At 47.0% G+C, this 23,076-nt stretch overlaps 1 protein-coding gene and 1 non-coding gene across 4 annotated transcripts; one reads left to right on the plus strand and one right to left on the minus strand.

The window, feature by feature from the left end:
• Positions 1-469: 469 nt before the first annotated feature.
• On the minus strand, positions 470-22,545 carry Hdhd5 (haloacid dehalogenase like hydrolase domain containing 5). 3 transcript variants are annotated; one of them, XM_034511226.2, is made up of 8 exons: positions 22,265-22,545; positions 14,470-14,673; positions 11,815-11,927; positions 9,524-9,617; positions 8,117-8,147; positions 5,330-5,504; positions 1,605-1,793; positions 470-1,431 (listed from the first exon to the last, which is right to left on the minus strand). In XM_034511226.2, the coding sequence occupies exons 1-8, from the start codon at positions 22,388-22,390 to the stop codon at positions 1,104-1,106; spliced, it is 1,260 nt and encodes a 419-aa protein (XP_034367117.1). In that variant the 5' UTR covers positions 22,391-22,545; the 3' UTR covers positions 470-1,103. The 3 variants fall into 3 exon arrangements, with proteins under 3 accessions (XP_034367117.1, XP_034367116.1, XP_076796580.1); XM_034511225.2 differs by having other exon boundaries at positions 9,512-9,617; XM_076940465.1 differs by lacking the exon at positions 22,265-22,545 and adding an exon at positions 22,063-22,258.
• LOC117715911 (U6 spliceosomal RNA) lies at positions 15,714-15,818 on the plus strand. Its single transcript, XR_004607695.1, has one exon. It is a non-coding gene; the product is annotated as a U6 spliceosomal RNA (small nuclear RNA).
• Positions 22,546-23,076: the final 531 nt, after the last annotated feature.

Consider the following 23,076-nt stretch of genomic DNA (forward strand, 5'->3'; position numbering starts at 1 on the left):
CGTGTCCTATCAAGTGACGAATAGAATAGTAAGACAAGGGCAGGACCCTGAGTCTGTTAGCCTCCAGAGTGCTGAGATTAGGGGGATGTGCCACCAAGTCCAAATCTTGGGCCCAACCTGGAAAAGGTCCTCCAACATTCAGAGGTGACAAGCCTTTAACACACGGACCTCTGAAAGGCTATCCAAACGATAGCAGCAAGAAATCTGACAAATGCCAAGCTTGTGGAAGAGACAAGGGGAAGCTAGGGTAGGATTCCTCTTTGGGGACAGAGTGTAAATAGTACTGACTAGATATCACTAGACAGAGCCCCGCCTGGGGGTGGGAGGACAGACAGCAGAAGGAGACACCCACCATACTTAGGAAATGAAATGCTACAAACTCTTCAGCCCAGGAAGAATACCACTTCTCAAAACTCCCCTCACAGGACTTCTAGCACATTCCATACAAACCTTCACAAGACACAATGCAACAAATATTAGAATAGTTTTTAATTAAAAAAAAAAATCCCTAAAGTCTCTGGGCAACACTCTAAAATACAGTAAACACTACCAAGAGTGTCAGTCACACTCCTCCCTGGTACAGTGCTTCCAGCAGTGTGACCATAGACTCTCCACAAGTTTCCACATAATTTTATACTGTGCTCTGTTTTTAAAAGTCCTTACTGAGGCAGGTGTGATGGCATGCACCTTTGATCCCAGCACTGGGGAGGCAGAGGCAGGCAGATCGGATTTTCAGGACAGTCTGGTCTACATAGTGAGTTCCAGGACAGCCAGAGCTACAATAGTGAGACCCTGTTTGGAAAAAAAAAAAAAAAAGGTCCTCACTGAGAGGAGGACACTGAGGCACAGAGGTAAAGGGACCAGCATGAGGTCAGACTGCAAGAGACATACAGGAAGGGCCCAGAAATCCATCCCTTCTCCTGATATGCCACCCAAGGGCATTGTGTAGCTACTAAAGCTGCGGTCTTCTTTGTCCCAAGAAGTAATGGCAAGGAACCAGGCTGGGACTTGATGCCTGTGACCCAGACCACAGCCTGGCACTCAGGATTCCCTGAGGCGCATGTCCCAACAGCCCCCTTTGTCTCTGCTCCATCTCCCTCTTCTCAAGCCCAACCCTCCTGGTGGAAAACCAGCTGCACAGCTTCATTGACATCGTGCACGATGTGGGAGGCCTCTAGGAGCTCTGGACTGAAGCCAAAGTCTCGGTGCCCATGGAACGGAAGCACTTCCCTTCTAGGAGTCGGCACTTGGGAGCCTGGGTCCTGAGAACTGTATATGCCAGTGCATACCAGGATGGAAGCACAGCTCTGGGTTGCTGAAGATCGCTGTTTCTGTTGTCCACCAGTCTGTTGCCCCTCCTCTCCAAGATTTGCTGTTTGCAGGTACTGATGGAACAGGTTGGCACCGTAGACATCAGACATAGGGTTATCACTGGCAGGGCAGCAATACCAGAGGGCAAAGAAGAGAAAACCTAAGTTTAATGTTTCAAAGCTACCAAAACAGAGATCAGCCTAGGGGCAGTGTGAGCCAGCTGCGGGGAAGCCAGGGTGGTGTGGGCAGATGGAAAGAAAAGAAGCCTTGAGAATGGAGCCGTGTGGACTTACCCTATAGCATACAGCTTCCGGATCGGGGTGGCCCAGCCCCGCCTCTCGGCCTGCTGCCTGATGACATCCTCTGCGTACTGGTATGTGAGGATGCTGGGCTTGCCCATCAGGCCCTCGTACCTCAGCTCATTGCCTGTTACTTTCCGGTAGATGGTTTCCAGGCAGAGCAGAAAGGCGCCATGACCAAACCTGCCCAAGAAGAGATCTCAGCAGCAGCCTTCAGGCCACCAGCCACTCTGAGCTGTCTCCACGCACCCAACCTGTGCTCCTTCCCCGGAGTCATTTCACATGAAGAGAGGGAGGCAAAAACAGGCAATTTCCCCACGGTAGCAAAACTAGGGTGAAAACCCTCAAAGTCTCACTCCCAAAACATAATGTTCTGGGTTTTTTTTTTGTTTGTTTTTTTTTTTGTTTGTTTTGGTTTTTTTTTTGGTTTTTTTGAGACAGGGTTTCTCCACGTAGCCCTGGCTGTCCTGGAACTCACTTTGTAGACCAGGCTGGCCTTGAACTCAGAAATCCTCCTGCCTCTGCCTCCCAAGTGCTGGGATTAAAGGCGTGCGCCACCACCGCCCGGCGTGTTCTGGGTTTTAAAAAAGTTAATGTATGCACATGTACCACTGTGAGCAGATGGAGGTCAGAGGACAACTTTATGGAGTCAGTCTCTTGTTCTAACTTTATACGGATCCCAAATCCTAAGCTCGATTCGAGTTCCACAACTATTGGCTGCCAGAGTGTGCTCACTGCCTTCCTGGAAGCTAGGTGTGGTCACTTGTCTACACATTACACAAGTAAGCCCCACTAAACAGTCAACAAAAGCAGAGTGCTGGACTAGCTCTGACCCAATGTCCTGAAAACAAGGAGGCATGCTCTTCCCGACCCTACTATGGTCTGGATCTTACATGGCCCCCAAAGCTCAAGGCTTGGTCCCCAGCTGATGATGCCTTGGCTGGTGCTAGAGTCTTCAGCAAGTGGAGCCTAACAGGAAACAAGTCATCGGAGGCATGCTCCCTCCTGTCTGCCTCGCTGCTTCCAGCGATCAAAGGGAGCAGTTGCTCCACAACCTGCTTCCTGTCACAGTGTTAGGGTCACCATAGCCCCAAATCAACAGAGCAGAAATTAATCTTTCTCCTTTAAGTTGTTTATTCAAGTGTTCTATCAGCGTTGCGAGCTAACAGCCTGACTGCTTCCTGCCATCTGGAATGCTGAGATGACGGCTGACACTTAGGCAGCCATTCTGGATTAGGCAGGCAAGGCCTGAGGAGTGTGCTGCAGAAAGACACACGTGTCGTCAATAAAGAACTGCACACTAACCTCTTTTACTAAGAAAGCCAGTTCACCATCTTGTGTAAAGTGCTTCTGCATTCCGTCCTCACTGCTAACCCATCCCTAACGACACTGTGCTTGGCACGTTATATTCAATGTCACTCGTCGACATACAAATTCCATTTTCTGGCTGGGTGTGGTGATGCATGCCTTTGATCTCACTCAGCATTTGGGAGGTCAAGAAGCAAGCAGACCTCTTTGAGTTCAAGTCCAGCTGTCTTTACAGGAGACTGTCAGAAATCAGTCAAAAGACTGACCCACGGTGAACAATATCTTAGGGAACTGTGAGAGAGGCTCCAAGAAAAAAAAGAGGTGCATTTTGTTCCTGGATGTGACTCCATGCCTCCTATGACAAACATCTACATTCACTTCATAAGACATGCCTATTCTTGCTGGAATGTCGGAACAGAGCTCTGAATCTGGTCATGGCCTCCTGCCTTGCTTTCTTGCTTTCCCAGATACAGTCTATAGTACACGCCAGGCAATTGTGTTTAAACTGGCCTGTCCTGAGAAAGATCTGGAAAAAAGAGCTGCTCTGTTAATATTTAGTATGTGCTTCCTGGTGTTTATTTACATGTTTGTCTGAACTCAAACAACCTTCTTTGTTGCATCCGTGTATACACGTAAGGATGTCCTTACTGAAACTGCAGTAAGGTTGTCCACAGCACCAGACTGTAGTCCACCCGTTCTTTCAGGTCCTCAGATCCCAGGTCTCCAAGAATCAGATTTGCTGACTGGACAAAGTCTACACCAATCAGGCTAAACAGTGAGACCCTATCTCAAACAATACAACATTACAACAACAACAACAAAAGAATTCCATTTTCATTTTGTTTCTTTGTTTTTATTTTGTGAAGCAGGATTTTGCTGTATCCCAGGCTGGCCTGGAACTACACGTGAAGCCCACGTTGGTGTCAAACGTGGTTCTGCTGCCTCTGTCTTCTCTTACCAGAATTACCACTGTGTACAACAACCAGCTAACTTTGAGATGATGGAGTAAATGAAGCCGGATATGGTGACACATGCCTGTAATCCCAGCACTCAGAAGGCTGGTAGAGGATACTTATGATTTTAAGGCTAGCCTGGACTACACTGTGAGTCACAGACAAATCAAAGCTACAGAGTGAGACTGTCTCAAAACAATACAAAAATAATTTTGTGAAAAAAAGATTTCAAATATGGCTTCTTTGAATAAAATAAAAACAAAAACAAAACAAAACAAAAAAAACCTACCTCAAATCTGATCCATGGACTGTTTTTTTGTTTTGCCCGGTGCTTCTCAACTCACAGCTGCATGTCTAACTCGTGCCTGACCCCATCTTGATCAATATATAATAACTGTGGTGGCTTGAATAGGTAGTGTTTGTTTGGCCCATGGGGAGAGGCACTATTAGGAGGTGTTGCCTTGTTGGAAGAAGTGTCACTGTGAAGTCCTATGTTCAAGCTCCATCCAGTGTAGAACACAGTCCCTTTCTGCTGCCTGCCAGTCAAGATGTAGAACTCTCAGCTCCTTCTCCACCACCATGTCTGCCTGGACACGGCCATGCTTCCCACCATGATGATAATGGGCTAAACCTCTGAAACTGTAAGCCAGCCCCAATTAAATGTTTTCCTTTGTAAGAATTGCTTTAGTCATGGTGTCTCTTCATAGGAATAAAACCCAAACTGAGGCACTAACTCAGAGAAAACATCTAACCTCAGGCTACACATACACCTTAAATGTGACAGGAACCATGGGGGAATAGAGGCAGGAAGGTAAGGAGCTGAGGTCAACATGGGCTATATGGTACCGTGCTATCCTAGATCACAGAAAGAGAAAGAAAAGGAGGGAGAGAGGGAGAGTCACAGGAAGGAAGCCCCGCCTCTTTGAGGCCGAGTCTTGGGTCTAGACCACCCTGTGCTGACTACGCACAGCCTCTGGAAGTCTGTGGCAGAGTGAGAAGATACTATATTATGTCATCAGCTAGCTTCACGGCCAGGCACCCTGAGGGCCACAAAAGAGGTACTGATCAGTCCAGAAAAGGCCACGACACAGGTGCCACACAGCTGGCCTCAGCTCTTGGCTCTACAGCATGGGAATAGTCCTGGTTTATGATCCCAGCTTTCCCATCCCTAGGGTGCACATATGAAAGCAAACACAGAAGTGACAGGACCAGCACTAGAAGAACCTTGAATGTATACCCACTGGTCTCCCTTAAAATTGCCCATTTGATGGTATGTTGAGGTCATTAGGAATGGGGCACATATTAAAAATCATTCACCACATCTTCATGCTCAGCAATCTGTAGTTTTAGTTTAATAATTATCATGAAGTAACTCTTGAAAGCTTTTACACTTAGAGGCCAGGTTATGGTGGCATTTCCAAGGCTCATGAGTAAAAGTCAGGGATATCATGTCCTTACCTGGGCATCTTGGCTTCGGCCATCCACAAGAGATCCATGTTGCTAGCCAGGACAGGGAGGTGGGGATACGGAGCTGTTGCCAGGCCAGTTCCAGGGTTTCCATTGCTAAGAAGGACATCCATAATCAGCTGCAGGTTTGTCTCCCAGCGGACTGGCTCCCCAAGAAGGATGACCCCTAAAAATCAAAGGCACAGAGATGAGGGAGCAGGGTACTTGCCCTGCCCTTTGTGGTAGTGGGTTGAAGGTCCCTCAGAGACTACAGAGGCCAGTTAGCAATACCTACCCAGAGCTGTAGGTCGTTACTAAGGTGCACATCTGAGCATCCCTGGCCATGTCCCAGTGTGCCCTGGGTGAACAGAGCCCAGGGCCCAGCAAGGAACACCCAAAGGGTGTCCTTTGTATCCCCTGCTGTCTCACAGAAGCAGCAGATCTCCTGCTGCTGCTTCTGTGGATGGGGCCCTACCCACCATACCTCACTCCACTGTACTCTACAGGGGCTGGCCTCCCTCAGTCCCATCTCTGAGCCATGCATGAGAACTCCGAATAAGGAGTCCCTAAGCTCAGATCCTAACAGCCAAGTCTCCTGTGGAACTGTGGTAGTTACTGCTAAGCTTCAGCTGCCTCAACTATATTTGAAAGAAAAACAACCATGGGCCCTGGAAGTATGGCTCAGTAATCAAGTGCTTGCCTAGCAAGAACAAGGCCCTAAATCCCAACCCTAGCAATACGAAATAAATAAAACTAAGGTCTGGCATGACAGCGCACACCTACGTAATAGCACTGGGAGGTGGAGATGGGATGCTAACCAGCTCAGTCACCTTGGCTACTCATCTAGCCACAGATCAGAAGCCAGGATTACTACATGAGATCTTTTTCCCAAAAAAAAGATAAAGGCCAGTCCTGGCTACAGAGTGAGGCTTCTGTACCAAAACAAAGCAAAGTAAGGGGATAGAGAGAGAACTCCGTAGTCGAAAACAATGGCTGTTCCTGTGGAGGACTGAGTTCAACGCCCAGCACCCATGTCCAATGGGTCACAACCACCTGTAACTCCAACACCAAGGATCCAATGCCCTCTTTTGGCCTCCACAGGTCCCTGAACACATGTGGCATGTACACGAACACATATATGTGCCTAAATAAAAGTAAAAAATAAAAGTGTGAACTGGGCACTCTTTAATCCCAGTACTCAGGTGACAGAAGGAGGTGGCTCTCTGTGAATTTGAGGGTGGCCTGGTCTACAGTGAGTTCTAGGTCAGCCAAGGCTATATAGAGGCCCTGTTATCAAAAACAAATATTTAAAAAATAAAGTTAAAATTAAAAGATAAGAGGACTTATTTTGATTGTCACAATTGAACACTCAGCAGAGAACTCTTTTTGTTTTGTTTTGATTTTCGAGACAGGGTTTCTTTGTGTATCTCTGGCTGTCCTGGAACTCACTCTGTAGACCAGGCTGGCTTCGAACTTAGAAACCCGCCTGCCTCTGCCTCCCAAGTGCTAGGATTTAAGGCGTGTGCCATCACTGCCCAGCTAGCAGATAACTCTACACAGGCAAAAACTATCCTATCCTAGCGGTACCCAAGGTCCCGCCCCAATATTCATCCATAACTGTTGGAGCAACTCCATCTTCTATCTAACCACAAAGCATTGTAATTACTTATTTATATTATTTTATGTGTATGAGTGTTTTCCAGCATGTGTGTATGTGCATACTTGATGCAAGTTTGTGGACACCTAAAGAAGGTACCTGACTTATCAGGAATTGAATTTACAGATGGTTGTGAGCTGCCATGTGGGTGCTGGGACTCAATTCTAGGTCTGCAGAAGTATCAACTGTTGTTAACTGCTAAGCCATCTCTCCAGCCGTTCAAAATATGTTTGTGCAGTTTGAACAATGTTTAAGTGATCATACAATCAACCAAGAAACTCCTAATATTTCTTAAAAATTTACCATGAATTAGCTGGGCAGTGGTGGCACACAACTTTAATCTAGCACTCGGGAGGCAGAGGCAAGCAAATCTGTGAGTTCAAGGCCAGCCTAGTCTACAGAGCAAGTTCTAGGACAGCCAGGGCTACACGGAGAAATCCCATCTCCAAAACAAACAAAACCAAAAAAATGACCAAGAATTGTTCACCATTTTAGAAATCAATTTTCCCAGTGGCAATTCTGCCCACATATCTGTATTAAAGCTCTAACAGCCTTATCCATTGCTGGAACATTCCTGGTCACTTTGTTTAGAACACTCATTTTACTTCTCAGATAATTATAACACCAATGTGTCACCAAGACATTTTCCTTTCACTCCCTGGTACAGCGAGGGCATAATACTGCACTAAACTACTTTTTTGGTTTTGAGATAAGAGTCACTGTGAAGCCCAGATAGCCTTGAACTCAAATCCTTTCACCTCAGCCCCAAAAGTGGGAGGCTACAAATATGCACCACTACCACTGGCCACTGATTACTTTCCGATATGAGTTATAGGAAAGTTATTTTACTTCAGAATGGCAACAAGAAGTTACAATGTCTTTATTGTCCAAGGGAGACCTAAGTGATACTAGACTGTCCATACCTATGACCTCTTGTGAGTTACTATCATTCTTCAAGTAAGTTAAACACTGTAGAGAAGGAGAAACCCCCAATGCATGTCTCAGAGTACCAAGTGGACAGCCAGGGCCCTCAGGTGACCCAGGTCCTGATGTGCACTGATATACACCATCTGCATAAGAGTCTGAAAGGAGAGAGAGAAAACAAAGAACCCACACCTACCCAGGCACAGGGCCTCTTTTACCTTCAATGACAGGGAAGTCATTCCTCAGGTGCTGCCAAAAGACAAAGAAGAGGCCCATCAATGCTAGTCACTTTCCACTCCTGGAGCATTTAGTCTCCATGGTTAAGTAGCAGGAAAGACAGGTCCCCCCACAGGTCAGACAGAGACCACCCCCAAAGACCAGCTCAAGCCAAGAAGACACAACTTAGGAAGAAGATGCACAGGGAAAGAAAACCAAGGTCCAGACTGGACTCAATACAGGCTGAGGAATGCCATGTGGGAAGTTGGCCAAGAGGGATGGTGGTCAGCTGTGCTTCTCCAGTCAGGACGGAAAACAAAGTCCTGTCAAGCAAGGGCCTCTAGAATCAGGGAGCTAAAGGAGGAGGCAGCCTGTGGGAGAGGAGTTCTCCGGGCACAAGGACTCTCATTTTTATGCCAGTTCTAGGTTTTCTTGTCACCAGCCTTGAACCACCTCACTCTACCTTGAACCACCGAGTCTTGGCTGACGTGCATGAGTCACCTCTCCTGTGCCAGGCTCAGTCTTGGAGCTATTCTGAGATGTGTTCTCACTCTATATTCTGGTTCTTCTCAGAATTTTAGTGACTCAAGAGAGAGCTCTCAAAGGACAGGATCTGCTCTATGGCTAGAGAATACTGGTAGGAGAACTTATGACCTATTTTCCATTAAATTAATGAAGTAAGCTTATCTTTCTAAAAATGTATTTCATCAAATCCTAAATTGTTAACATAAGCTATTAAATGTATAAAAAATCTTATGTGGAATGGGCCAAGAGGCACGTTAGGGGACAGGCAGTCATATTCCAATAGATCAAAGAGTAGCCTGGAACTGATGATCCCAAGAAATAAGAAATCGTGGGCTGAGGTGTAGCTCAGTTGGCAGAGACTTCCCAAGCCTGTACAACCCTAGGTTTGGCCACCAGAACTGCAAAAGGAATGAAGCCACTCTTTTCAACTCTGGGCTAAACATCAGGGCAGTGGAAAGGCAGAGTCACCAGTTTCCTCATAAGGCAGCCCGGCCATGCTTCAGGATAAGGAGCCGGAGTGAGTAACTTACAGAGGTTAATGGTTCCCCAGGAAAACCTGGGGAAGCCACCAAACTGCACTGTTAACTGAAGCAAATGCCAAGACTCTGAGCAGAGTTACTAGGTAATTCCAACAAAGCAGAAGGCCAGAGTGTGAAGCCCACTGCTTCTCTCAGACATTCTTATCTATCTAGGGAACTTGATCCTCAGCCAGATACACCTCTGCAAGAAGACCAGTGCAGAAGCACCATAAAACAATATGCAGCTCCTTGCAGAAGGGTGGCAAGATCAACAGAGGGAACCAACACTGAGAAGAAACAGGAAGACAACCACAAAAAGAGCCCAAGACTATTGTGAAGAGTGAAGTAACCCACCGTCCTTATTACCATGGACTTCGGCCTCCGCTGAAGGTCCACCATGTCCAGCTCTGGGAAGGCGATTCGTAGTTCATCAACTGTCACCACATTCTGGAAGCCTAGTCTGTAGCAGGATCAGGGAAGCAAAGCTACACAGTTCTGGGAAGATGCTTTTATAGATACATCAGGTGACAAGAGGGCAGAACCAAACCCAGTCCAGACCATGGCAGGCAGGCAGCTATCATAAATCCCACAGGCACCAAGTGCAGGCCGTGACTGCACAGACAGAACAGACACATGCAACACCAGCGCAGTCTCTTGCTGCCCACCAGGGCATATTCCAGAAACTAGATTCTATCTACACCAGCAAGACCCAAAGAACAAGAGACCAAACCCCACTGTGTACTCAAGGAGCTTATGCCATGCTCAGAGCCATTCAAACTGGTGCTCCTGAGTAATACGACCCTAAGTACTGGGTGGGAGGAGCTAGGCAAAATCAAGTAACTGGGGAATAGCTACTCCCTCTGGATTGAAACATTCCGAACTCCTGGAGGGAGGTAGGAACTTCTGAAAGTTACCAGATCCACACCTCCCTCCCGCACTGCTTAAAGTACCTCCCTCATATGGTTATACAAGACTCTGGGGGAAGAGACACCCCCATTAGCCAAGCTGCCTGCAAGCTGTGCCGGGAGCTCCCGGGTGGGGGGTGCAGCTTTCACCAGTCATCCATGCCACCTCAGATTTTCTGAGGTATGCCTTTTGGTGAAGTGGTTGCCTTTCATCCCAACTAACTGCCTGGCTCCTTAAGCCCATGGTCTGTCCTTGTTTCCCTATCTGGGCTGCATAGACGTTGTTCACATCTCCCCAGGAAAAGTCACACAACAGTCACGAATACTTAGAGGAAACTAAGCAGTAAACACTGACAGTCAAACCCCATTCAGCAAGGAAGGGATGGTCATGCAGAAGACCATGTCAGCTCCAGCCTGCTCTCCTCTAAGAGCTGCCTCCATCTTCCTGTCACTAACTCCACCCCATCCTAACTAGTCTCAGATGACATTCAACACCAGTGTTCCCCAAATGCTCATTCTACAGATCCGCCCAGCAGCAGTAAAGCCTGCACCAGTTCTCCACTGCTTGGAGGTTAGGATGAGACTGTCCATCCCAGCCTACCTTTCTGTCCACTAATCACAATTCCTATCATTCTGAGACACCTTGTCTTCCCAGAAGTCTTTACCACCTCCCAGGGCACCACCCAATCCCCTAAAGCTAAAGGCTGCTCCTGCTCCAGAAGTGTCCCCTCTGCACTTCCATACTCCAACCTGGAGCCAATCTCAATCCCTCAGCCCATCTTTTCAAATTTTAAAACACATGTGTTTAGCTGGGGAAGGGACATGGTGGAACAACTTCGGAAGTCTGTTCTGTCCTCCCACTGTGAGGAACCTAGGGATCTAACTCAGGTGGTTAAGTAACTCAAGTGCTTTTACCTGATGAACCACTGCCCTGGCCCTATGCCATCTTTTCTTCTTTGTGGTACCTGGGATTCAAACCAAGGCCTCGTGCACGATACACAAATACTCCCCAACTGAGGCTCATTCCCAGACCTTGCTACCCAGCTCCTACTGTGTACGAAAAGTGACTAAATCCCATTTATAATGTGTGTTTACCCTAGCTGTTCCTTTAGAGAACACGCACTCTCTTACCACTCCTCTGCTGTGTGCGGGTGTGTTTCTCCCTCCCGAGTGCAACTCCCTGAGTAAGTCACATTCCCCATGCTCTCACCTGGGTTCCAACCTGCCTTGGAGTACAGCCTAGCATGGTGCCCAGAAAGTATCCAGAGCACATGAACAAGCTGCCCGAGGAGGATAGCTTACAACCCTTTAATACAGTTCCACATGTTGTGGTGACCCCAACCATAAAATTATTGTTGCAACTTCATAACTATAATTTTGCTATTATAAATCATAATGTAAAATTTAATGTTATCTGATATGTAACTCCCGTGAAATGGGGGTTGGAGACATTGTATCCCCAGAGGTGACCCCCAGAGGAGTCACAATCCACAGGCTAAGAATCGTTGGCTTAGAGATTATTGAGTTTTTACTGGTGACACAACAGATCAAGATTCCTCAAGATTAAAACAAAGGACTCTGTACATTAAGCTTTACAGATGACTCTGATATGGTATGTGGTCTGTCACCAGCAGTCTCAAGGACCGACCACACAAAGCATTTATCCTTGTTTCCCATCATCCCACCACACAACTCTGGCACCCCAAGCCTTCAGCCTCCTCTCCATCCAGAACAGCAAAACAAAAAGGATACGCTCTGGCATTTTCCACCAGGGGCCCCTGCCCAGACACTAGCATCTGCTTGTTGTGGTACTGCAGGAAGAGTTTCATGGGGCTGTGAGAAAGAATGACTTGGTCTGGATCCACCTATAGAGATAACCAAGGAGCAGGAAAGCAGGGGAAGATAGGGTTGAGAAAAAATAACAGGGAGACAGCCACTGGGGTCTGTCACGGGGGGGGGGGGGGGGGATGGGAGGGGTCTAAAAATAAAACACTGTAAAAAACCTGCCACTTGCTAAGACTTAGCCACATAGCAACAAGAACTTACCTAGGTCTGGGAATGACAGTACTAACTAGCCTAGCGTGTAAGAGACTATGGGTTCAACCCTTCAGCTGTGTGTAGGGGACTGCCAAATTTAATTCTCAACATATAAAATAAAAGAAGTATTATCAGATGTAAGATCCTGCTGGGCTTAGCAGATCCATCTGAGATTTCTTTCTTTCTTTTTTTTTTTTTTTTTGTTTGTTTGTTTTTCGAGACAGGGTTTCTCTGTGTAGCCCTGGCTGTCCTGGAACTCACTTTGTAGACCAGGCTGTCCTCGAACTCAGAAATCCACCTGCCTCTGCCTCCCAAGTGCTGGGATTAAAGGTGTGCGCCACCACCGCCTGGCCTGTCTGAGATTTCTTAATACCCCTGTTGGAAACCACAGACTTTACAAGCATGGTCTGGGACTGCAGAGATAGCTCAGTGGTTAAGAGCACTGACTGCTTTTCCAGAGGTCCTGAGTTTAACTCCCAGCAACGGCATGGTGGCTCATAGACATCTGTAATGGGATCTGATGCCTTCTGGTGTGTCTGAGACAGTGATAGTGTACTTAGAAGCACTGGTCTGTCATAATCTATCTGTCTTGGACCTTGACATTGTGCTTTCACTTCTATTTAAAACTTGAGCTTACCCTTACCTCTGCAGTGCTGGGCACTGAACCAGGGCCTTACAAATTAAAAGCAAGTATTCTATCAGTGACGAATACCCCAGCCCAAGATCTAGTTTGTGTTGTATGCATGTGTGTGCACATGTATGTGAGAAGATGCATGTGTGGAGAACCTAAGGTCAACACTGGCTGTCTTTCTCAGTTACTCTCCACCTTATTTTTTTGAGTCTCTCACTCAACCTGGAGTTCCCTGCTCTGCCAGACTAGCTGACAGGCTATACTGACTGGCCATCAAGCCTCAGAGATACAATGTCTCCAACCTGCTCCAACCCTGGGATTACAGATGTGCCACCAAGCCTGGCTTTTCAAGTGGGTGCTAGAGATCACACTCAAGCACTTTACCCACTCTGTCTTCTCCCCAGCTCCCAAGATTTAGCCTTTTTTGTTTGTTTGTTTTTGTTTTTGTTTTCCGGAGACAGGGTTTCTCTGTGTCCTGGCTGTCTGCCACTCACTCTGTAGATCAGGCTGGCCTCAAACTCAGAAATCCGCCTGCCTCTACCTCCCAAGTGCTGGGATTAAAGGCGCCACCACCGCCCGGCAAGATTTAGCTTTTCAACATCTACACTAACTCCAACAGTGTAGTCTTTATTATTATTTTGAGATGAAGATCTCACTACACAGCTTGGGCTGGACCCAAACTTGGGTTATCCTCTTTCCTTGGTATCTTCTGTGTAAAGAGAAGTGTGCATAACCACACCAGATTCCTCAGAATGCTTTCAGGGCCCTTTATGGAAAGGGCTTCAGTGTACTGGATTCAGCCTCTATCCTGAATTCAACCTCCATCAACCAGCCTTTATTGACTCTTGGTTACAAAGAACCCCTGCTCAAAACTACCGAGCAGGTGTCCATCTTGGATGCAGTAAGTAACTAAAAGGGGAGAAGATGCTCTCAGAGGATATTACCCTAAGAGAAGTACATCTGTGAGCCTTGTGCGTTGTTGGGATTTTTGTTATTTTCTTGACCCAAAGTCTCACTATTCAGCCCAAGCCACCTGTAAGTCATAACCCTGCTGCTTCAGCCTCTCAGGCTGCCACTCTTCCTATCACTACTGTTAATAAGAGCTGTTATTGCACAGCTCCATCTGCACTGTGGTGGCTGAATACAAGTGATCTTTGCAGCTCAGCTGGCAGAGTGGTCACTTAGCGCATGAAGCCCTGGGTTTAATCCCCAGCACGTAAAGCAGGTGTGGTGCTGCACAGCTGTGATCCCACAATTAGTAAAGTGAGGCCAGACATCCAGAGACATTGCCACCTACTACAGATACATGAGTCCTTGTCTCAAAAACAAACACTAAAATATAAGGGCAGAATCCTGTCCCCTTCCCACCTCCCCCGAATAGGATGTCCGGTAGCCCAGCCTAGTTGAACAAGGACCATGATGAGTGTACACCACTATAGCTAGTAATGCCATGCTGGGACCCAACTCACAGCTTCACACATGCTAGGCACAAATTCTATCACCTGAACTCCACACTCAGCCCCACAAGCCAGGTTTCTGTGCTCACTCAACCACGTGTGTACATATGTGTATGAAGACTATTGATGTCATCACAAGTCTAGGCTAGAACTCTAAGGACTTAGTCTCAGACTCTCACTGCCCCAACTGTGCCTTAACCTAACCGAGAGAGATGTAGGGCTGGAGTGGAGGTTCCGACAGGAATCTGATTTTGGGTTTCCATGCCTCTGGCTGCCACTTACCTTGCACCCCAGCAGCGCTGACAGCTCCTGGGCTTTGTTATGCTGCAAGATGTTCCCAGCATTTGTGACAAAAACCACAGGTACCCGAAGCTGCCCCTGGGAGTTTACCAGCTTGCTGAATGCTTCCAGAGCAGCTGGGATCACTCTGTGGCCTCGAACCAGCACCCCATCAATGTCGAACAGTAAGCCAAAGGTGGGAGAGCGCTACGAAGGGAAGGAAAGAGAACCGGCACCGTGTGAATCAAGAGACAGAAGAAACTCAGGAAAACAACCAACCTCATATAGGAAGGTTCATCCTCAGTCCACTGTTGGAACATAGCATCAGAAAGAACAAAAGAGGAAGGCCCAGCCTGCTTTCTCTCCTGTCCTCTTCTGGCAGTGCTAGAGACCAAGCTTTGCACATGAACTCTACCACTGCGTGTACCAAGGCGGGACTTCTGACCAGCCAAGTCCACCTGGAGCGTTTATCAAACACAGAACTACCTCACTGAAATTCACTTGGCACCAGGCACAGTGGCACACACCTGTATTCCAGCACTCAGCGGGCAGAGGCAGGCATGTCCAGCTTGGGCTACACAGTGAATCTGAAGTGAGCACTGGGTACATAGCAAGGCCCAGTCTTGGAAAAGCAAAATAAATATAAGCAATTTAAAATTGGAAATAGAGGAATCCAAAGAAAACATGAGCCCAGCGCTTTAGCACAACCAGTTTATATTTTCTCTTTTATTCCTTTTTACCCCATAGAATTATGTTAAGACATTAATTCTGTACCTGGTTCTCTTTGGGAGATAAACAATTTAACCAAAAACACTGACCTTCATAGCCATCTTTTAAAAAAATGTTATGCATAAGTGTTTTGCCTGGTTGTACATACTATGCACCATGTGTGTCTGATACCTGAAGGGGTCAGAGAGGGTGTCAGAGCCCTTGGAACTGGAGTTATGGGTCATTGTGAGCACCATGTGGATGTTGGTAATGGTACCCAGTGTTCGAACTGCTGAGCCATCTATCTGGCCCCATCTTTTCTTTTTCCTTTTCCTCTCCCCTCCCCTCCCCCTACTCCCCACCTCTCTCTGTTTTTTGAAACAGGGCCTCACTTTGTGGATCTGGCCAGCCGGGAACTCACTATTTAGACTAGGCTAGCTTGGAGTCTCTGAGATCCACCTGCCACAGCCTTCCAATTGCGTGTCACCATGTTGCGTGTCACCATGCCCAGCCATAGCACCTTCTAAGGCTTTGTTCTAGTGCTCACTTCAACAGCACACACACTACAACTGGAACACGACAGAGATTAGCACGGCCCCCCGCACAAGGACAACACACAAATTCCTGAAGCGTTCCCTACTTTTGGCATCAGCATTCCTGTCAGGACATTGGTGCCAAGAGTTTAAGCCAAGTCTAAGCCATGACATACTCAGGGGAATGTAAATTTGAGAAGAGAACACGCTCAGCTCAGGTGGACGGTGACCACACCCTCCATTCGTATGAGAAACGGCTTTTCTGAAAATAGATCCAGTATATGCTTTGATTTTTTTTTTTTGGGGGGGGAGGGTGGTTGAGACAGAGTTTCTCTGTGTAGCCCTGGCTGTCCTGGAACTCACTCTGTAGACCAGGCTGGCCTCGAACTCAGAAATCCACCTGCCTCTGCCTCCCAAGTGCTGGGATTAAAGGCGTGTGCCACCACTGTCCAGCCTGCTTTAAATTTTTTAACTAAAGTTTGGGGGGAAGACTTTGTTCCAGAGGCTGGGAATATACCTTGGAGGCAAGTGTACCCGCCTAGTGTGCTTGAGGATACGTTCAGTTTCTAGCATCACTTTTCAAAAAGACCAAATCACTTTGTAATCATGTTCAGTGCCGTACCCATAATACTAGCACCTAAGAGGCCAGCCTCAGTTGCATAGTACATTTACGCAGCCTGGGCTACATAATTTTGTCTTTAAAAAGAAAATGTGCTCATTTTACTGTAACAACATACACAAAGTTTTAAACAAATGAAACACTTCAATTGTTAATTAATTAAGTATTTTAAGAGATTCCCAACTCTCCCGGGTGGTCTTAATCTCTCTTGTATGTTCTCTGGAAACGTGGGCACCTACTACATACACTTTAACTATCTCCTGCCTCCATGCACACATGTGCAAATGCAATCATGTTATTCTTTATTTCCATCTTTCTATTTTTGTTTGTTTTGGTTTTTCAAGACAGGGTTTCTCTGTGTGGCCCTGGCTGTCCTGGAACTTACTCCATAGACCAGGCTGGCCTCAAACTCAGAAATCCACCTGCCTCTGCTTCCTAAATACTGGGATTAAAACATGGCCTACTGTGCCCGATAGCCCATCTTACATTTTTTTAGTTGGTGTCTCTTTGGTGACTTGCCAGTCTATAGACAGTCCACTCTCCAAATCTCATTTCTAGTTCCACAACATTCCAAGTGAATAAACCAGTAACACTGTTTCATCTATTTTAGAAAGTTTAGATCAGATCATCAGGTTATTAGTCATTCCTGAGGTAGAGGAAAACATCTCTGTGACTTCAAGGCCAGCCTCATCTACACAGCAAGTTCCAGACCAGCCAGGGATATACAGTGAGTCCTTAACTCAATAAAAAGTTAGTTTGGCCAGTGAGACGAGCTCAGCGGGTACAGGCAGTTGCCACCAAACCTGACACTATGTGCTTTATCCCCAAACCACACATGCTAGAAGTGGAAAATTAACTCCCCAGTCAGTCCTTTTGGAAAACACGTCAACCTACACGGCCACTGGCACTGTATTTCATCCTTGCAATATAGATAATTATTAAACTTCATTAGTTTAAATATTTAAAAACTATTCAAGGCTGGAGACATAGCTCAGTGGTGGTGCTTATACCCAGCATGCACAAGGCCCAAGGTCCTGCCTCCCCAACAAAAGCTCATTTCTCCTCTTCTTCCTCCTCCTCCTCCTCCTCCTCTTCCTCCTCTTCCTCCTCCTCCTCTTCCTCCTCCTCCTCCTCCTCCTCTTCCTCCTCTTCTTCCTCCTCCTTCTTCTTTTTTGAGACAGGGTCCCTTTGTGTAGCCCTTGCTGTCCTGGAACTGGCTGTCCTGGAACTCACAGAGATCTACCTACCTCAGCCTCCCAAGTGCTGGGATTAAAGGTGTGCATTACCACTTCTAGGCTCTACTTCCCAGTTTCTAAAGAGCCCATTTCTTGGTTTATAAACTGCCTGTTAATATAAAAGATATTTCTCAATTATCAAAACAAATGAACTAGCCTAACCTGTCTGCCATTTCTCGTCTGTTGGTGCCAACTAGGTCAAGCCATTCTTAGAACACATGTAGTCTACGCACAGAGCTCTGTCAGTGGTGAACAAGCCAAACCACAGGTAAGAAAGGCATGCTGTCACAGGCCTTTAGTCCTACCACTAGGAGGTTGGGGCCAGCCAGAGCTTTACAGTGAGACTTGTCTTAATAAACAAAAACCAGCACAGGACTCCAGTCTCTCATTTCTTAATTACAGGACAGAATGAGCAGCTAGCCTAGAAAACAAACCACTAAACCTATTTACAAATAGGAATCCATTTAAAGTTTTTAAGTTCTCAGAATAACAAGAGATAGAACCTTGGACCTTACACATGCTAGGCAAGAGCTATATCCCTAGCTCTCAACATTGTGAGTCTGATAATTACATGTATTGTAAACAGGCTGGGTTTCTTAGAAGAGAATTTTGAGCTATCAATGAAAGCATTAAATATGAAATTCACCTTTCAAAACTGTTAAACTAAGTCCGGTGGTGCACGCCTGCAGTCCTAGCACTTGGAAGACTTAGAGGATTCTGAATTCAAGGCCAGCCTAGGTTACCCAGTGAAACAGTGTTTCAAAAACATCAGGTCATCAGGTGGCTCAGTGGGTAGGGGCACTTGCCAAGGAAAGCCTGACCAGCTGAGTTAAACCCACAGAATCTATCAGGTAGCTGAAAACCTACTCCTGCAAGTTGCCTCTGACCTTCACACATGAACTGTGCCATGCATATACACATATACTCACACATATAATAAATAAATGTAAATCAAAACAAAACATCACCTCTCCAAAAGAGCCCAATCAGTATGGCAGGACAGAAATAGCCCCTGACTACAGATGAGGAGAAAGGACACTTGAAAACACAGCCCCAGGACAGTCTTTGCTGAGCACTAACTACCCCTAGAGCTGAGGAACACAGGTAGTGAGAAAGGTCTGAACCAGTGTACCTCACCTACAGGGATGGAGGGCTAACCACAAGGTCCAATGCCTTGAAATCTGAAAAAGGAAAATGGTATCCTCAGCCCTGATTACAGAGGAATTTTGGCTAGAGGGAAGAACAGACAGACTGAAGGGAATCCAGGTGAGAAGAGGGGACCCTCTGCAACCAAGACAGCAATGGTAGTGACTTTATTTTGGGTAATAGCAACAAGAATGGAAAAATCGGGAAAATGGATGAACTGATCTTTCTGTCAACAAACCAAGCACAGAAAAGCACCACAGTTTTTCCTCATATATGGAATTTTTAAAAAGATGAGACAGGAAAGCAAGAAGACTCTAGGAAGGTTTCCGTTGTATTTACCTCCACCATCTACACCCTACTGCATTACCTGTGTCTAAGAAAAACTCCATACTGAAACTCACTGTTTTATATAATTCACATACACAAACAAAATTAAAAAATGAAACATTACACAACGATAGAGAAAAGGGCACCTTATTACTAGGAAAGAAAATCTTCAGGAATTGAAAACTACTTAGGTGCAGGGGTAGAGAAAAAGAGCAACAGGAATCACCATGAGTTTTATTTTGGGGACTGGGGACCATGAAAGAAAGATTGATGCTGATGTTGTACATCAGTGAACCAAAGAGGAGCAGCAGGTGGCAGTCAGGAAGGACTACAGATGAAAATGTCTGTCAGGCTGAAGACATGCTCAGTGGTTAGAGCACTTGCTGCTCTTCCAGAGGACCCAAGTTTGGTTCCCAGCGCCTACATTAGGCAGATCATAGCTGTCCACAACTTCAATTCCAGGAGATGTGATGTCTCTGACCACCAAAGGCATGTGCACTCAGGTGTGCAGACACACACACTCACATGTAGACACACATACCCCCACATGCAGACACACATACCCCCACATGCAAACACACACCCACACCACATGCAGACACACATACCCACATGCAAACACACACACCCTCACATGCAGACACACCCATATACCCACATGCAGAACATACAACTACACACAGATTTGTTGTTGTTGTTGTTGTTGAGAAGGGTTTCTCTGTGTAGCCCTGGCTGCCCTGGAACTACCTCTGTACACTAGGCTGGCCTCAAACTCACAAAGATCTCCCTGCCTCTGCCTCCTGAGTGCTGGGATAAAAGATGTGTGTCGCCTCTACCCAACAAAAGAATTTTTTTAAAAGTCTCTGTTCTGAGGGAAGTAGGAAGAACAGCAGCATTTAAGGGTGGAACACATGAAAACCAGTCAGAAACCTCAGAGAAACAGCAGTCCAGGTAAGATGGGAAACCAGGAGGGCATAGATCAAGGAAAGGAAGTTATGACTTTCTGTATCAGGTAAGCTAAGAAGGAGACTGACTAAGTAATGGCTCCATTTTCCTCCCACTAAGCAGGTAAGAGCCCCTAGGGGAGTGGCCTTTACCCAGCTTATACAGTCTCCCAGGCTTAGCCCATGGGCCAAGTTGAGAGTGGGCAGGAAAACTGGAAAAAAGGGGATACCAACTCAAATCAGTAAGACTATCACTTCTAATCACCAGAAAATAGCAAGTCTCTCATGCATGCAGGAAATACACAAACAAAGCCAAAAGCCTCCAAGGCTGATCCCACCGCACCTTAGCTCAGGAGAGTATACTGGGCTCCAAACCAAACATATAACAAACGTATTTTTATTTATTCTATCAAACTTTGAGAAATGTCTATCTCCAAATGCCATGTTATTTAGCAAAACTGTATTCCCTCCCCCATCAAAAAACCAAACCAAACTAACAATAAAAACCAAAACAAACAAACAAACAAAAACCAAACCAAAACAAAAACCAACTACAAAGAATGTGACCAATGATTTACCTAACTTGTATGACCCCTGGGCTCTTTTCTCAGCTCCTTCCCCTGATCAAAGAACCAACTTCTGAGAGAATAATGAGTCAAAGGCTTCTCTGCTGGTTTTGCAAGTGCTGGGGCCAGAATTCCAATTCAAACTGAGGTAGCTGCAAAGCTTGGACCTTTTCATTACTCCTTGGGCTGTTCCTGAAAGCAAGCAGGGTTCTAGGAGGGACTGAGGTCTCTGTCTGGTCACACTTCTGGCTAGTTGACGTCTGCCCCTTGTAATCCAATCCGTCTATTTCCCCTAATCAGGGCACTTCATTCATACCCAGTGGCTCTCAGGATCCCTGCAGCCCTTCCCTATGGCTCAAAAACCTCCTAATGGGGTCCTAACTAGGACTCATGGGTAAATTTCAGAGTGACCACAGAAGCCCTTACTTTTTTTTTTTTTTTTTTTTTTTGTGTTCTGATTTTATCATCTTACTCTTCCCAGAGAGAATCAGCACACAGGTCTGAACAGATAAGAGGATATGATTTCTCTATAAACTTGCAAGACGCTGTGCCTAGCCACCCCCCCCCCCCAGGTGTTCAGTAATGGCTGTTGTGTGACCCAAAGGACAGCTGAGAAGCACTTCCCTTGAGATGTTTCCCAAACGGTAAATCACTTTAGCAGTTCAATTTTATTTTTGTCCCATTGTGAATCCAACCAACACTGTTCTGGATACCTGAAACCCTAGCGCCTAGGAAGCAGAGGCAGGAGGATGGATGGATCCTCCAGGAGTCTCAGCTGGCCTGGTCTACAGGGTGAATTCCAGGTCAGTTAGGGAACATACTGAGGCTTCTCTCACACACACTCACTCACACACACACACACCAAATCTATTCACTTATAATTTCAAAGTAAGTTGAGAGAAATTTGTTAGGCATGGTAATAGCCCTGTGGTTCAGTTTAAAACGCCTCTTTTAAAGATTGCCACACAGTTTAGGGCTGAAATGAGGACTCCAGGATTCAAAGTCTTAAAGCCACAAATCGGGAGAGATAAGCAAGTGTGCCAAAACGCATGACTGTTTATTTGGAAGATTAAAAATATGAAATTCATACTCTCTCATAATTTTTGAAAACTCACACACACACAAAAAATCAAAGCCCAGCAATACGGCTTAGCTGTTAAAGACTGTTCTGTGCAAGGCTGAAGACATGAGTCTTCACACAACACACGCTGGAAGGTGAGAATCCCAAAGTTGTTCTCTAACGTGTCTGCATATACCTACTTATCTCCCTCTCCCTCTCTCTCACACACACAATAACACATGATAATGATAATAGAAGTAGTAGCAATAATAATAACAGCTCCTTTGCCTAGACGGCTGCACACCTGAGCCGTACAGTTTACTGGTCATATTCAAACAGTTACCTTTTTAGAAATAGGAATCCACAAGCCCTTACTTCGAACAGAAGTGGAAACGAATTAACTGCTGAGGAACATTCCTGACGCGCGGAAAGGAGCTACGAACCCACCCGAAGCTGACCTGGGGTTGGTTCCGATCGTTTTCCCCGGTCATGGACTCTTCCGGCGGGTGGAAGGTGCGCACCCGGACACCGCTCCGGGAAGGACGAAGGGTTCCGCGGCTCCACGGTCTCCCGGAGGGCGGCCCCAGGCCAGGATGCTCAATGGTCCGCACGGCCCTCCCGCCCGCAGGCCCTGCGAGTGCAGACCCCATACGTTCTCACCTCAGCGCTGCCCACGATGTAGCCCCTCCGGAGCCCGCAGCCCTGGAGGCCCGCAGACAGGCGCACATGCAGCTTCCACAGACGGCGCCCGGCGCCAAGAACCCCTACCCGGGCGAGCGCAGCCATCGCGCCCGTCGCGCGCACGCGCACACTGCGCGTCTCGCTCACTCTCGGGGTCCGCGCCCCCTCCCCGCGCACAGCCGAGCAACCAATCAGCGGAGGCCCGCGCGGGGCCTCTCGGGAGTAGTAGTCCGACCGTAGACGTCGAGCTCGGGTTCCGAGGGCGCGCGGGCGGAGGTCGCGCGAGCGGTGCTCGGGTCTCTGGCGCTGAATGGCGAGGCTCTGGGTCCCTCGCTTCGCCGAGAGGAGACGTGGGGTCAGCGAGTCCGATGTGCGCGGCCACCCGTGCTGGAAGGACAAACACCTGACCAATCAGTGCACCTGCTGACTTCCGGGAGCGTGTTCCTCGGCCGAAGTCTGGACTCCTGAAACCTTGCTTGGTGACCTTTTGGAGCTGGGGCGACCGTGTGGAACAAGGCAGCCTAACCTTGAATTCTAGGTTGAGGAAGAAGACCTTTGTTTTGAGGCCCGCTTCCTCTTGAGCCTCATCCAAAGAACGTTGAATTGGCGTGCTGCTTCTTACTCTTCAAAAATCCCTTACTCGGTAAACATGCATGACAGTCTTACTTCCTGCGGGCTCTGACTCAAAACCCGGGAAGGAGATCATATTGAATGATCTCCTTGATTCACACTTGGTAGGGAGGTTGGGATTGGTGTGCGAAACATGGTAAAAAGATCACTGTCCTGAGAAG

Source organism: Arvicanthis niloticus, chromosome 9 (assembly GCF_011762505.2).
Source record: "Arvicanthis niloticus isolate mArvNil1 chromosome 9, mArvNil1.pat.X, whole genome shotgun sequence".
NCBI classification, from domain to species: domain Eukaryota; kingdom Metazoa; phylum Chordata; class Mammalia; order Rodentia; family Muridae; genus Arvicanthis; species Arvicanthis niloticus.